At 40.2% G+C, this 16,152-nt stretch overlaps 1 protein-coding gene across 2 annotated transcripts; it reads right to left on the bottom strand.

Annotated features, from left to right (window-relative positions):
- Nucleotides 1-717: 717 nt before the first annotated feature.
- Nucleotides 718-7,941, bottom strand: LOC124265130. Of its 2 annotated transcripts, XM_046699922.1 has the most exons (4): nt 6,703-7,941; nt 2,207-2,278; nt 1,749-1,829; nt 718-1,260 (listed from the first exon to the last, which is right to left on the bottom strand). In XM_046699922.1, the coding sequence occupies exons 1-4, from the start codon at nt 7,904-7,906 to the stop codon at nt 857-859; spliced, it is 1,761 nt and encodes a 586-aa protein (XP_046555878.1). In that variant the 5' UTR covers nt 7,907-7,941; the 3' UTR covers nt 718-856. The 2 variants fall into 2 exon arrangements, with proteins under 2 accessions (XP_046555878.1, XP_046555881.1); XM_046699925.1 differs by lacking the exon at nt 1,749-1,829.
- Between the last annotated feature and the right edge of the window lie 8,211 nt (nt 7,942-16,152).

The raw sequence follows: 16,152 nt of genomic DNA, 5'->3' as shown, positions 1-16,152 counted from the left end.
CATTCTGGCATCCAGGATTAACAAATATGAGATGTTGTGGGTGATGATTGTCGTGTGTTTGATTTTGTATATTGTGTGTTTTGTCACTACAGAAAGAGTACATTTCCCTGTGGCACCAAAACGGTTAAATCTCAGTAGTAATCAGCTACAGATGTCCATCCTTCCCTTGTTAAACGATACCCAACACATGGTATTTGACAAATACTGTTTGTGTTGTATGGCACGATGCCAGCATTGCGCCGCTCTCTGTCCTATCTGGCCGAGAAGACGGCCGGGCACCTCAGTGTGTACCTGTGACGTCACCAGCAGTGTGACGTCACTGTCACTGTACAAATGGCGCCATTTTAGCTGGGTGAACCTGGGCTCAGTCTGAGATCACAGTGTGCAGCGACATGTAAACAAACAGTTTGTTGTTGTCGGTTTCACAATATTCGCGATATTCTCAGAACAAAATTAACACAGAATTATGTTAGGACGGGCGACGTTTACGTACAATTCTACCATGAATCAAGAAAATACTAGATTCTGATTGGTTGTTCAGAAAAATCAGACGCGTTCGGTTCCAATTGAAATCAATTCAGTAAAGCATGTCTCTGATTTTCAAACACACTAGGTTTATCTCCTAATCACTCACCGTTTATGTTTACACTCACTTCACAATTTTCTTACCTGATCACGCGAGGTTCTAAACACAACAAATGACAAAATGTCTGAAAATACATTCAACAAGTTCTATTTATATTCACAAAGTAAACGGAAATCACGTGAATCGTGACACACGACAACGTGGACGGCACACACCTCGTCAGTGTCAGTAACGACATGTGCACCGTCACTGTCCACACCAACACTGACTTCAGTGTCCACCACGTGACACCAGGAACTCCACCACTCGCTGATGTCCATAGAATCTCGCGTAGTAGACCGCTGTGCTCCCGTAGTTGTTCATGGCGTTGATGTCCAACACGTTCAGGGACACGATCAGCTTCACGATCTCCAGGTCTCCTACACCCCAACAGGCGTAGTGAAGGACGTTGCTACCGTACCTGTTCACCAGCGACACATCAGCCCCTCTACCCACCAGGAACTCCACCACATCTCTGTGTCCCCTCACTGCTGCCGCCATCACCGGTGTCCCGCTGTAGTCTCCTCTAGTGTTGATGTCCACGTGACCCGCTGCCAGGATCCGCTTCACTCTTTCCAGGTCACCGTCCTCGCTGGCGGAGTAGAGGTCGCGGTCTGTGGCTGGTGATGGAGTCGCTGCAACACAAAGTAAACTGTGTACATCAGACATGTTCGTCACACATCTACAATGTTTTCATCATGTGATACGTGACTCGGACATTGCTGCATCATTTAAACAATTCCATCATGGCTGACAACAATACAACATGGCGGGAATGTCAACTTGTGGTTTCTGGAATTATGGATGGTGTGTTTAATACAGAACTTTCTGTCAGAGCCAGAAGTTGTAGCATTATTTTGTGTACGTGTGGAGAGTGTTGATGTTTGTTGAACTTTACAAGTTGATAATGTCAGTACGGCTCTTGTTTGGTTTTAGGGTAATAAGATATAACGTTGGTTTATGTCACAGAGTTTTAATTGGTGTTTGACGCCACACTCAGCAGTATTCCAGCTGTCTGGTGGCGACCTCAGCATAATTATCTGGTTCATGGAATCCTGTGACTGACAACATGAACGTCGATCGACTCCACTATTCTTCCTGCTTGCTGGGTTTTCCGACCTACCGTGGGAGTCTTGTGTCGTCACTGGCGCTGGTGGAACCGTGTTGTTCGGTGTCAGATCATCACTCACGTCGGTCGTCGAGGCTGAAACAGGGAATATGTTGTTCAGAAAACTATACATAGCACATAAACATTTCTATTGCTGGCTCAGTTTTCGCCTTTCCACATAATGTTTCGCCTTTCAGTATTATGTATGATTAAATTCTAAATACATATCTTATGAAAGAAGTATTAAATATATAACGTTCAATTTGATTGAGGTCGAGACCGCGTGTCTCTGCAGGAAAAAACCCTTCCTAAATTTAGTTTTTACAGTTTGAAATCCTCTGACTAACAACATGAACGTCGATCGATACTACAGGTGAGACTCATCCTCAATCACCACGGGTATGTACATCAGCGTGTTAAATGCAGGGAGGATTAAGAACTGAGCTTCCTGCCTGCTGGGTTTTCCCACCTACCGTGTGGATCAGGGTCTTGTGTCGTCACTGGCGTTGGTGGGACCGTCTTGCTCAGGCTCGGGTCAGTCGAGGCTGAAACAGGGAATATGTTTTCCAGAAAACTACAAATAGCACATAAGCATTATAACTACTGGTCCCGCTTTCCAAAAAGTTTTGCCTTCCATTATTATGTAGTATGTAGTCCAAATACATTGGTTGTAGCAGAGGTATTAAAAACGTATGTTTCGACTTGATTAAGATACCTGTTGATCGAGACTGCGTGCCCGAAACAAAGAGCACTTTCTAAATTCATTTTTACAGTTTGAATCTGAAAATGTAATAAGCCGTGTACTGTCAGTGACTGTGTGTTAACAGCTGAGATGCTCTTCTATGTTCAAATGTAGTACTGAATGAATACAAATGTTAATTGTTACTTTGGTTTGAAATATAAACATGAACGGTGAAACTAAAGAATCTGTTGGCCCTCAGGGTTAAGGTTAGGTTACTAACGACTATATTCTACAGGGAATTCATATATAAACATATAGTACATGATTATTCACATTAATAATTGATTATTACACTAAATGAAAAAAATAGATAAACAAACAAAAACATCTGCACTTATACCTATTCCCCTCTATGGGGTGACTAACTGTTAGTTTGAATTCATTAACCGTGGTTGGAATTCAAAGATGCCTTTCCTTCACATATTGATACAAAATGCATGAAATAGTTACTAGATAGTAAAACAACATCAAACGACATGAACCACTGATAATGCGGTTTCGCCACTTGACTTGATGTTTATGCAACACAGTTTAAATTTAGTGTCAGGTAAACTCAGTGAAGCACTCACAAAATGTCAGAATACCGAGCGATGGCGACAATGCATTTTTCACACAACAACATGATCCTATCTGAGTCGGAAACTTCAGCTGACACAACCGTACTTGTCGATGGAAGCAATGTGCTTTGATAAACAACAAGGGTACAAACACGTGGCAGTGTGTGGTGGTAAAGATCCACATGTCGGCTGTCCGAGTGATAACATTCCGTCTGTTTCAACATTAGAAATAACGAGAATAAAGCATATTTGCCCTTCCATAATTTACATTCAATTGCATTGTTTTAAAATGTTGCAGAAATGCATGTGTTCCACATAAAGATTTCATTGCTAAAAGAGCAAATCTACAGGTCGTCATTGTAACCATCTTTAAACTGCTACATCTGACCATGTGCTATAGCGGGGATGTATTTCAATTCAATGCAGCTCTTCATTGACGCAGAATATAAAAATGAAACACATTTAAAATGAAATACTTGACTGGACAGATTTAAAATAGTCTCATAACGTCTTCCGATCCCTGAGAGTTGTAAATGCTATCAGGCCAAAGGATAACCCTTACAAGCACATACTGTGATCAAATATAACAAGTCTATCAGGTGAAACGCCGCGTGATGTTTACCCGGACCTTCCTTCATTCCCACCGGTGACAGGCTAAACAAACGTCTGAATGTAAACATTGTGTGAAGCAAGCACTTAGTTACCACAACATTCATATTGCTTTACAGCAGTCGTACTATAAACTATTTCATCTAATTTCCTAAATCAGTTCAAAAGTAGAAACTGAGAACTTACCTACCAATAACGTCCTAACACGAGCGACTTATCTCACTGCTAGTTACGAAATGCCTTGACTGGCGACACCACGGCCGCAAAGCTGCCAGCTATGACGTCATTGTGACGTGACAGGTTAGGAGCATGGCAACGTTTGGCGCTCGACTGCTTGGACTGATTAACAACTTTGTATGGAAATATTTCTATCCGACCCAAGTTTGCCCTCCGGTTTTATCAGATGAAAACAACATATTACAACATATGTTGTGCTACCTATGGCATGGCATGGACAATAGTTGTATAAGCATATCGGCTTTTTCCCTAAATTAGGAATTCACCGATTGTTCACAAAACTCCCAATAGTTGTTTACAAAAGCATAAATGTCCTCTTTCAATGCACGTTATATGTGGATATCATTAGACGTTAGAGGCTATCATTCTGTCAAACAAGAGCATTGATGTTCTTACATGGAGCTCATAACACTGAAATATACCGTATTTCCTCTATTAAGCGCCGGGTTTCTATTAAGCGCCGGGCCTCTAATAACCGCCGGGGATAAAGCAGTGCTTTAAGAAATAAGCCCCGGGTCTCTAATAAGCGCCGGGTATTGACCTTTGCATTTTTTCGCAAATGAATTCTCCCTTGGTCTAAAAATAAATATATCAAGGAATGGTCCCTTAAATCATAACTACATAACTAATCATAACGAATCATAACATAATTAAAAAATACAGGGTATTTTAATAGGCGCTGGGGCTCTAATAAGCGCCGGGCCTCTTATAAGCGCCGGGTCTGGATATCCGTTGAAAATATAAGCGCCGGGGGCTTATTATAAGAAATACGGTAGTCTTGAAAGACAAAATGGTTTTCCGAGCCTGTTGTGCTAAGTGTAGACCGGTATTCCCCAAGATGAGGACAATTTTTATGGACATACAACTTCTTTATTCTGTACATGCGACGTTTCGACAAGGGGTTCTAATGTCGTTGTCAAGCATAGAACCTATGTCGAAACGTCGCCTGTACAGAATAAAGATGTTGTATTTTCATAAAAATTGTCCTGATTCTTCATCGCCTCAACTTCTAGAATGCCAATCAAAGAAGATATTCCTCAACCCAATCTAGGTGTGACATACATACCGAGATATTTATGTTCAGATGCAGTATCCATAAGTCGTCCGCCCATTCAGAATAACATGGTCTTAGTCAGCTGCCTGTTATTGCACGCCATGGTTATTGGGTAATGAAAGTAAAACATCGGTTTGTGGCTGTAATCTGTTAGTGTTAGCTGCAGCGGTAATCATGACATCACCCAATAGTGCTTTTAAGCTGGTGATATGTTTCAGAAGATTTCCGGCATATATACCTCTGCAGTCAGGTAGTTTGGTAATTAGTGAAGTCATTTAAAAACGGAATACCCAATTTGCAGTTTTCACTGCCTGACTCCCCGGCGTAACCTCCTCCCACTCTTGGAGAACTACGTGGTGTGGTGTCAATCATGAAAGGGCAATCCCAAACGAGGTTCTACCAGGCCATTCCTCAAATATTGGCATTTATGGACAAGCAAAGAAATAATCTGGTGAAGTTCAGGTTTCTACTATGCAGAGAATGTTTTACTTTGTAAGGTAATAATGACGCAAACATAAAACGTGCAGTGTTCAGTTGACTGGGCTGTGCTGGACAGGTCGGAAATGCAGCCTGACAACACCAAGTCTAGTCTTGACTAGTGGGTCGAGGCGATTTTACTGAAAGCAAGTTATAATACTCGGAATAGGAGTAATACATTTGTCGCAGAAGTGGCGCCGTGGCCCCACGAAACCAGTTCAAGTCTAATCAGGTGTCCACTTCCTAATTAAATCAGTACGATCACCCAGAAATCTAGAGGTACAGAATAATTCAGTGTGAACACAGCAGAGTTGAAATACAGTTCGTAATCTGTCTGATGTCTGCCTGATCTGTCTCTTACGCTGAATCAGCTAACATAGAGAAACACGGCAACAGAAATATATATCTGTATCTTAGATACAAACTAAGTACAAAAGACGCATGGAAACCCTTAAAACCTGTGTCGATATATATTCTAAGCTCTGTGTTGGCATCACCTGTCAACCCAACGTTTGCATGCCTTGTAAGCCCTATGTTGGCATCACCTGTTAACCCAACGTTTACATGCCTTGTAAGTCCTATGTTGGCATCACCTGTTAACCAAACGTTTACATGCCATGTAAGCACTATGTTGGCATTACCTGTTAACCCAACGTTTACATGCCTTGTAAGCCCAATGTTGGCATCACCTGTTAACCCAGCGTTTACATGCCTTGTAATTCCTATGTTGGTATTACCTGTTAACCCAGCGTTTACATGCCTTGTAAGTCCTATGTTGGCATCACCTATTAACCCAACGTTTACATGCCTTGTAAGCCCTATGTTGGCTTTACCTGCTGAACCAAGGTTTACATGCTGTGTAAGCCCTAGGTTGTCAAATAACCCCCATTTCAAATAACCCCCATTTCGACATGCCCAATAAACTCCATGTACGTTAAACCTTTTGTTGCCATGACAAATTAATCCTATGTTGGCATGTCGTGTGAACCCTATGTTGACATGTCGTGTGAACCCTGTAATGACATAGCCTGTGTGCTCACAAATTTATTTGGTAAATAAACGTTTAGATTAATAATAGTTTAACACTGTCATATTCGGAAAAAGAAAGGTTTCCACAATAACGTTTACCTCGGACATATTGTTTCAAAAGCAGAAGACAAACATTTAATGCGTATGCAGTAGGACTGTAAAATATTGGCTAGATTCCAACAAATTAGTGTTATTCTCATATATTCGGTTGCAATATCAAACTAGAATGTCAATCAAACGACAAATCCTTGCTAAAAGTCTCACCTGCTGTCGTATCAGGATACGTCGTGGTTGAATCCTCCTTAATCTCTTCCCTCATCCTACAACAACTTGTATTCAGCGTCATGAAGTCCTGTGTGAGGCCAGCGATTGTTTGCCTTGTCTCAAACAGGTCACCAATGGTCTGATTTAGTTGAATGTTTAAACTCTGAATTTCTGTGGGTAACTTCAGCTCCATTTCTTGCAAGCCCTCCCGGTATGATTCAACCTCTTTTCCCGTCATCGCACAACTTGTATTCAGCGTCATGAAGTCCTGTGTGAGGCCAGTGATTGTTTGCCTTGCCTCAAACAGGTCACCAATGGTCTGATTTAGTTGAACGTTTAAACTCTGAATTTCTATGGGTAACTTCAGCTCCATTTCTTGCAAGCCCTCCCGGTATGATTCAACCTCTTTTCCCGTCATCGCACAACTTGTATTCAGCGTCATGAAGTCCTGTGTGAGGCCAGCGATTGTTTGCCTTGCCTCAAACAGGTCACCAATGGTCTGATTTAGTTGAATGTTTAAACTCTGAATTTCTGTGGGTAACTTCAGCTCCATTTCTTGCAAGCCCTCCCGGTATGATTCAACCTCTTTTCCCGTCATCGCACAACTTGTATTCAGCGTCATGAAGTCCTGTTTGAGGACAGTGATTGTTTGCCTTGCCTCAAACAGGTCACCAATGGTCTGATTTAGTTTCGATTCCAGCATTCTTATATATGACGTTGCGCGAGCTACTGTCTGATTTAGTGCCCGGATGTCTTTTGTCAACTCGCCACGTTCTTTTCCAACAGTTTCTCTGTAGGTGTCTGTTCCCCGTTCAACACGTCTTAAGTCTTGTGTTATTGCCTCAAGTTGTGTCGTTTTGTTTTGTAAACTGGCGTTCAGGCTGGTAACTTCATCGAAAATATGCCCTCTGATAGCATTCCCAATATATTCTTCTTTTAGTATGTCGGTAATTGCTTGTTTGACGAGAGGTTTTATCAAGGAAGGAAGGAATGTTGAAGTCAGTTCTTCTTTCAGTGATAACTCCCAAACATTAAACTTGTTTATCAGTTCAGTCTCAGTATTAATACTTATAAGTTTCCATGCTTTGAGATCCATTTCCACCACCGTCACCCGTGTAGTCAGTTTTGCCAAACTGCCATCAGCATATACGTCTTCGACGCCGCACAACACGAGACTGAGGAATACAAGTGTTGATAGCTCCATTATGCAAGTGTACTGTCCAGCACACAGCTAGGAAGACGACTGCCTCGCTGCAGGGTAAACGGCTTTAATATAGCCCGACCCAAGAGTTTGGCACAATGCCAGCTCGGGGCAACACATGCTACACCAGTAGTGTGCGTACACGTGACGTCATAGCAACCAACACAGCGGAGAATGCTGAGATACTCCAAACAGTGTTCTGTGTATTGCCACTGTCAATGTAACATAAAATATATTAGCAAGATTAGCAAATGGCACCATGCGTGCTGCAATTATGTTTTCTAGATGGTAGTAACATGTGTCCCTCCCTACCTTGGACAACATGGGGCGCAGTTTGAATAGTCATTGTGAAACCACCCACGCTTGATGGACCCACTCTAAATGCGATGGTGCTGTACCACCTTAACGTGTGTAAAGCGCTAGGTAGAACTTGAATACCTCGGTCATGGAGGTCAGGGGGAGCCTCGATTCTTCAGAAAACACGTCATCAGCCTAATGTCCCAGTGGGGATATCATCCTAGAGTTAACGTCCCCAATACCACTGACATGGCGACTCTGACCTTTATGATATATCACAAGACATTTTCTTCGTGCTATTCTACAACAGATGATACTTGGATATATCATGTATCGTGGGTTCCAGTGTATATTACAGTGTCACTGCTGGGTATTATATTACAGTGTCACTGCTGGGTATTATATTACAGTGTCACTGTAGGGTATTATATTACAGTGTCACTGTTGTGTGTTGTATAACAGTCTCACTATTGGGTATTATATTACAGTATCACTGTCGGGTGTTATATTACAGTGTCACTGTTGAGTATCATATTACAGCGTCTCTGATGTGTATTATATTACAGTGTCACTGTTGTGTATTATATTACAGTGTCACTATTGGGTATTATATTACAGTGTCACTGTTGAGTATCATATTACAACGTCTCTGATGTGTATTATATTACAGTGTCACTGTTGTGTATTATATTACAGTGTCACTATTGGGTATTATATTACAGTGTCACTGTTGAGTATCTTATTACAGCGTCTGTGATGTGTATTATATTACAGTGTCACTGTTGTGTATTATATTACAGTGTCACTATTGGGTATTATTACAGTGTCACTATTGGGTGTCACTATTGGGTATTATATTACAGTGTCACTGTTGGGTTTTATATTACAGTGTCACTGTTGTGTATTATATTACAGTGTCACTGCTGGGTTTTATATTACAGTGTAACTGTTGTGTATTATATTACAGTGTCACTGCTGGGTTTTATATTACAGTGTCACTGTTGTGTATTATATTACAGTGTCACTGTTGTGTATTATATTACAGTGTCACTGTTGAGTATTATATTACAGTGTCACTGTTGGGTATTATATTACAGTGTCACTGTTGGTATTATATTACAGTGTATTATATTACAGTGTCACTTTTGGGTATTATATTACAGTGTCACTGTTGTGTATTATATTACAGTGTCACTGTTGTGTATTATATTACAGTGTCACTGCTGGGTATTATATTACAGTTTCACTATTGGGTATTATATTACAGTGTCACTGATATTACAGTGTCACTGCTGGGTATTATATTACAGTGTCACAGTGTCACTGCTGGGTATTATATTACAGTGTCACTGTTGTGTATTATATTACAGTGTCACTGCTGGGTATTATATTACAGTGTCACTGTTGTGTATTATATTACAGTGTCACTGTTGGGTATTATATTACAGTGTCACTGTTGGGTATTATATTACAGTGTCACTGTTGTGTATTATATTACAGTGTCACTATTGGTATTATATTACAGTGTCACTGTTGTGTATTATATTACAGTGTCACTGTTGGGTATTATATTACAGTGTCACTGTTGTGTATTATATTACAGTGTCACTACTGGGTATTATATTACATTGTGTATTATATTACAGTGTCACTGTTGGGTATTATATTACAGTGTCACTGTTGGGTATTATATTACAGTGTCACTGCTGGGTATTATATTACAGTGTCACTGTTGTGTATTATATTACAGTGTCACTGCTGGGTATTATATTACAGTGTCACTGTTGTGTATTATATTACAGTGTCACTGTTGTGTATTATATTACAGTGTCACAGCTGGGTATTATATTACAGTGTCACTGTTGTGTATTATATTACAGTGTCACTGCTGGGTATTATATTACAGTGTCACTGTTGTGTATTATATTACAGTGTCACTATTGGGTATTATATTACAGTGTCACTGTTGTGTATTATATTACAGTGTCACTGTTGTGTATTATATTACAGTGTCACTAGTGGGTATTATATTTCAGTGTCACTGCTGGGTATTATATTACAGTGTCACTGCTTGGTATTATATTACAGTGTCACTGTTGTGTATTATTTTACAGTGCCACTATTGGGTATTCTACCATGAATCAAGAAAATACTAGATTCTGATTGGTTGTTCAGAAAAATCAGACGGCATCAATTGTGGATTGACGCTCATCTGATTGTAAGGCCGCTTCACCGCGCATTGACAAATCTTATTGTGAGAACTACTTCCGTTTGACCACAATCATGGCGGATCATAACAACAACTCCATGGATTTTGACGCTGACTTTCGAATATTCCACATAGGCAATTGGAAATTTTGGATTAAAAATGCGTTTGATTTCACTGCGCTTCACTGCGCACGTATAGAACACTGTCGCACTACTTCAGCTTGACCACCAAAATGACTAATATCAACACAACATACGTGATGGAAATGCTGATAAAACCTTTATTTAAACTTGAAATATACAATTATATGATCCCCCCAGCCCCAATTATGAGGGAACCTCACTATCATATTACCTTCTTTTATAAAAATATTCAAACTCAATTACAATGCACAACCCCAAACATAAACAAAACAATATCTAACATATAAATCAGAAAGCCTTGTAAAAATACATCCCTATCTATACAAAATATGCAGCAAAACATTAGTACACATTTACCTACCTGGTAAATGGTATATTTAATTCCGTTTAGAATGGGACATTTGCAAGATAGATCTAACGGTCTGGCGAAACACCACATTTATGCCACTCATAGTCATACTCCATCATATCCCGTTGCATCGTTCACAAAATGATTCTGCTCTCTGCCAGCTTCCCCGCAATGTTATGTTCATCTACTTTGGAAAACGCTTGGACACAGTCCAGTCCCAAACGATGAAAACAAAGTTCCAAGGAATCACAAGTTAGTCGCATGTACACTAAGCAGCAGCACTGTCACCCTTTTGTCGCATGCCGGGGTGGAGGCAGTACGTGAAATCATGATCGGCCGGTCATAAAAATCAACAGTCTTTGATGAGTTACAGGTCGTAGGTTGATCAGGAAAGTGTCTATCCTTCGATTCTGCAGGGTTCAGATTCGACAGTCAGTCAAGTATTGCCCACTGTCATTCAAATTTCAACCTTTCGCAAAATGTAAACACTGGCTCGTCCGCCATTTCAAACTGTTGCGTAACTGTCTACTTCGAAGAAAATAAGTAGGTCAGACGATTCCATTATAGTGTGGCCAGGGGGGTACAGCTTCACGGCACACAAAACAATAGGCTGGTTTTAGTCGTGTGGAGTTGGGATGGAAAAAAACCCAAGATCTCGGGTATTATATAATTGCATTGAATAAACAGTAGTTTGATTTCTTTGGACAGAATATTGTTATGTTGTAATGTTAAAAAAATACGAACGGCACCTACCGCTCCCTTCACAGACGAGTTCAATTCGCCTCTCGTCCCATGCCGGATTACGCAGTGTCTTCCGCAGAGCGAGGAAGTTCGATTTTAAATGGTTCATGGTAGAATAGAGATAACCCTTGTGTGTTTGAAAATCAGAGACAAGCTTTACTGAATTGATGGCGAATAAATATTTCAATTGAAACCTCGCGTTCGGTTTCAATTGAAATATTTAGTCGCCATCAATTCAGTAAAGCATGTCTCTGATTTTCAAACACACTAGGTTTATCTCCTAATTATATTACAGTGTCACTATTAGGTATTATATTACAGTGTCACTGTTGTGTATTATATTACAGTGTCACTGTTGTGTGTTATATTACAGTGTCACTGCTGGGTATTATATTAAGTGTCATTGTTTGGCATTATATCACAGTGTCACTGTTGGGTATTATATTACAGTGTCATTGTTGGGTGTTATATATGTAGCAGAGACATTTTTCATGGTTTTAATAAGTCAGTTTGTTTGTTTGTTTGTATAGAACTATTTTACAATTATTGAATATAAAATGGTGTTATAATGTTTTATTGTTTACAAGTAAAATAAGAATAAAAAGATTATATAAGTCATAAAAAGGTCACTAAAAGTATTGAAGGTTGATGGTAGTGTTCTAAAGTTTGTGGTAGTGTTTTTAAGTTTGTGGTTTTATGCATATGTCAATCATATTGATATTTGGTTGTATTTCTCAAGTATTTCAGATGAATTTCATTCATCTGAAACGTTCTTATTATGTTTAGGATTCACAAAATATGCTGGATCTAGAGTATGGTCTCATTCTGGATTATTGTTTATCACATGACCCTAATTCCTAGCTTTTAATTGGCTAATTTCAAATTCCCATAATTCCCAAGCACCAATATGAGCACCCCAGTAGAAACACTTTAGCACAGCACAGCACCCAGGCAACAAGGCAACAAGGTCCACTAAACAGCATCAAACAGGTTAGTTAAATACTTTTACACTAAATTATGCTTAAGTGTAAATGTTCTTTTACATCTCCATTAAATTAATTGCAGTCTAAATGTTATTGGGTAATTTGTAATATATGGTCATGTTGTAAACCTACTAAACTTGGTTAATTACCTTAAAGCCAAAGTTCATGTTGTATTGTATTATAACTCATGAAAAACCAAATAGCATTATAAGTAATGTTCTGTTTTTACAACCATTTCCCTCAGATTTCTAAACGTATTTAAGTGCAATGGTTTTCTGTGTGTTCTGTGAGTGGAGAGCAGAAAAAATTGTGAAAGCATTGTCATGTTGGTGAATGTTCTGTATGAGCAACCATGGTGCTCAGCCTTCCCTTTGTATGTGCTTACAATGGTTTTCTTTGCGTTGTGTGAACGGAGATCGTCAGTGACGGTGAATGTATTGTCACAATGAAGAATGATGTTTGTAATTGGCAGGTTACATATGTATCAGCACAACACGGTCTAATCAATAAGTCTCTATTCCACAAATGGGTAAGATGTATTTTATATGTCAATGTATACCCTTTTTTTCTTTATGTACACCTTTCGCGAACCTTTAAGGGTTACCAAATATTTATCTGGCTGTATGTCATGGTAATTGTGAACTTTATTGTCTGTCAGATATGTGTACATATTTTTGTAATTTAACATTATTTGGGCAAATGTGTTATTTGGCAATGAATTATCTCCCTTAATTGTGGTAAGCTAATTGTGATTCCTATGCAAAACATTATGCAATGTGTACATGTTTCTAATAATTTTATGTGTGTTTCAGGGCTTGAAGTATGATATATAGTATCTGAATAAACCGCACCTCACCCCTACAGCGAGTCATGTGATCCTTTGACATTACTTGGCGTTTAACCAGCTGTAACATAGACATCAAGATAAGCGAACACCCGTAACATATCACATCATGATACAAAGTCAAGAATGTGTTTAGCTTGACCGCACTTTCATATTACTGGCAGATCCTTAGTAAATCAATCAAGCTTTTGCTACTAAATTCTATTGTATACAACTAGGATGTGTTGTCAAAAGGTCTGTGTTTATGATGAATAGGATGTATTGTATTGACCACCGGGCACATCCTATTTGCTATAATCACAGCCCATGTGGGCAACACATCCTATCTGCTATAATCAAAGCCCATTGGGCAACACATCCTATCTGCTATAATCAAAGCCCATTGGGCAACACATCCTATCTGCTATAATCACAGCCCATTGGGCAACACATCCTATCTGCTATAATCACAGCTCATTGGGCAACACATCCTATCTGCTATAATCACAGCCCATGTGGGCAACACTTCCTATCTGCTATAATCACAGCTCATTGGGCAACACATCCTATCTGCTATAATGACAACCCATGGGGCAACACTTCCTATCTGCTATAATCACAGCCCATGTTGGCAACACATCCTACCTGCTATAATCACAGCCAATTGGGTAACACACCCTATCTGCTATAATCACAGCCCATTGGGCAACACATCCTATCTGCTATAATCACAGCCCATGTGGGTAACACATCCGATCTGCTATAATCACAGCTCATTGGACAACACATCCTATCTGCTATAATGACCACCCATGGGGCAACACTTCCTAAATGCTATAATCACAGCCCATGTTGGCAACACATCCTACCTGCTATAATCACAGCCAATTGGGTAACACACCCGATCTGCTATAATCACAGCCCATTTGGCAACACATCCTATCTGCTATAATCACAGCCCATGTGGGTAACACATCCGATCTGCTATAATCACAGCCCATTGGGCAACACATCCTATCTGCTATAACCACAGCCCATTGGGCACCACATCCTATCTGCTATAATCACAGCCCATTGGGCAACACATCCTATCTGCTATCATCAAGGCCCATTGGGCAACACATCCTATTTGCACTAATTACAGCCCATGTGGGCAACACATCCTATCTGCTATAATCACAGCCCATTGGGCAACACATCCTATCTGCTATAACCACAGCCCATTGGGCACCACATCCTATCTGCTATAATCACAGCCCATTGGGCAACACATCCTATCTGCTATCATCAAGGCCCATTGGGCAACACATCATATCTGCTATAATCACAACCCATGTGGGCAACACATCCTATCTGCTATAATCACAGCCCATTGGGCACCACATCCTATCTGCTATAATCACAGCCCATTGGGCAACACATCCTATCTGCTATAATCACAGCCCATTGGGCAACACATCCTATCTGCTATAATCACAGCCCATTGGGCAACACATCCTATCTGCTATAATCACAGCCCATTGGGCAACACATCCTATCTGCTATAATCACAGCCCATTGGGCAACACATCCTATCTGCTATAATCACAGCCCATGTGGGCAACACATCCTATCTGCTATAATCACAGCCCATTGGGCAACACATCCTATCTGCTATAATCACAGCCCATTGGGCAACACATCGTATCTGCTATAATCACAGCCCATGTGGGCAACACATCGTATCTGCTATAATCACAGCCCATTGGGCAACACATCCTATCTGCTATAATCACAGCCCATTGGGCAACACATCCTATCTGCTATAATCACAGCCCATTGGGCAACACATCCTATCTGCTATAATCACAGCCCATTGGGCAACACATCGTATCTGCTATAATCACAGCCCATTGGGCAACACATCGTATCTGCTATAATCACAGCCCATTGGGCAACACATCCTATCTGCTATAATCACAGCCCATTGGGCAACACATCCTATCTGCTATAATCACAGCCCATTGGGCAACACATCATATCTGCTATAATCACAGCCCATTGGGCAACACATCCTATCTGCTATAATCACAACCCATTGGGCAACACATCATATCTGCTACAATCACAGCCCATGGGGCAACACATCCTATCTGCTATAATCACAGCCCATTGGGCAACACATCATATCTGCTATAATCACAGCCCATTGGGCAACACATCATATCTGCTATAATCACAGCCCATTGGGCAACACATCATATCTGCTATAATCACAGCTCATGTGGGCAACACATCATATCTGCTATAATCACAGCCCATGTGGGCAACACATCCTATCACATCATATCTATTATCAGTACACATTTGGCAACACATCATATTTGTTATTAGTACAGCTGTGGACAGCACATCATATGTATTATCAGTACACCCTTGGGCAACACATCATATCTATTATCAGTACAGCTGTGAGCAACACATCATATCTATTATCAGTACACCTTTAGGCAACACATCATATGTATTATCAGTACACCTTTAGGCAACACATCATATGTATTATCAGTACACCTTTAGGCAACACATCATATGTATTATCAGTACACATTTGGCAACACATCATATTTGTTATTAGTACAGCTGTGGACAGCACATCATATGTATTATCAGTACACCCTTGGGCAACACATCATATCTATTATCAGTACAGCTGTGAGCAACA

The sequence above is a fragment of the Haliotis rubra genome, unplaced genomic scaffold, assembly GCF_003918875.1.
Source record: "Haliotis rubra isolate DU_JTF1 unplaced genomic scaffold, ASM391887v1 Scf962, whole genome shotgun sequence".
NCBI classification, from domain to species: Eukaryota; Metazoa; Mollusca; class Gastropoda; order Lepetellida; family Haliotidae; genus Haliotis; species Haliotis rubra.
This window is presented reverse-complemented; position numbering and strand designations above follow the sequence as displayed.

What these genes read in the sequence shown, in the direction of transcription:
- LOC124265130 (XM_046699922.1), bottom strand. Translation starts at nt 7,906, where the DNA reads ATGGAGCTATCAACACTTGTATTCCTCAGTCTCGTGTTGTGCGGCGTC. An exon ending in GTATCCTGATACGACAGCAG is followed by an intron (nt 2,279 to 6,702) that starts GTGAGACTTTTA and finishes TCCCTGTTTCAG; the next exon opens with CCTCGACTGACCCGAGCCTG. An exon ending in GACGACACAAGACTCCCACG is followed by an intron (nt 1,261 to 1,748) that starts GTAGGTCGGAAA and finishes TTTGTGTTGCAG; the next exon opens with CGACTCCATCACCAGCCACA.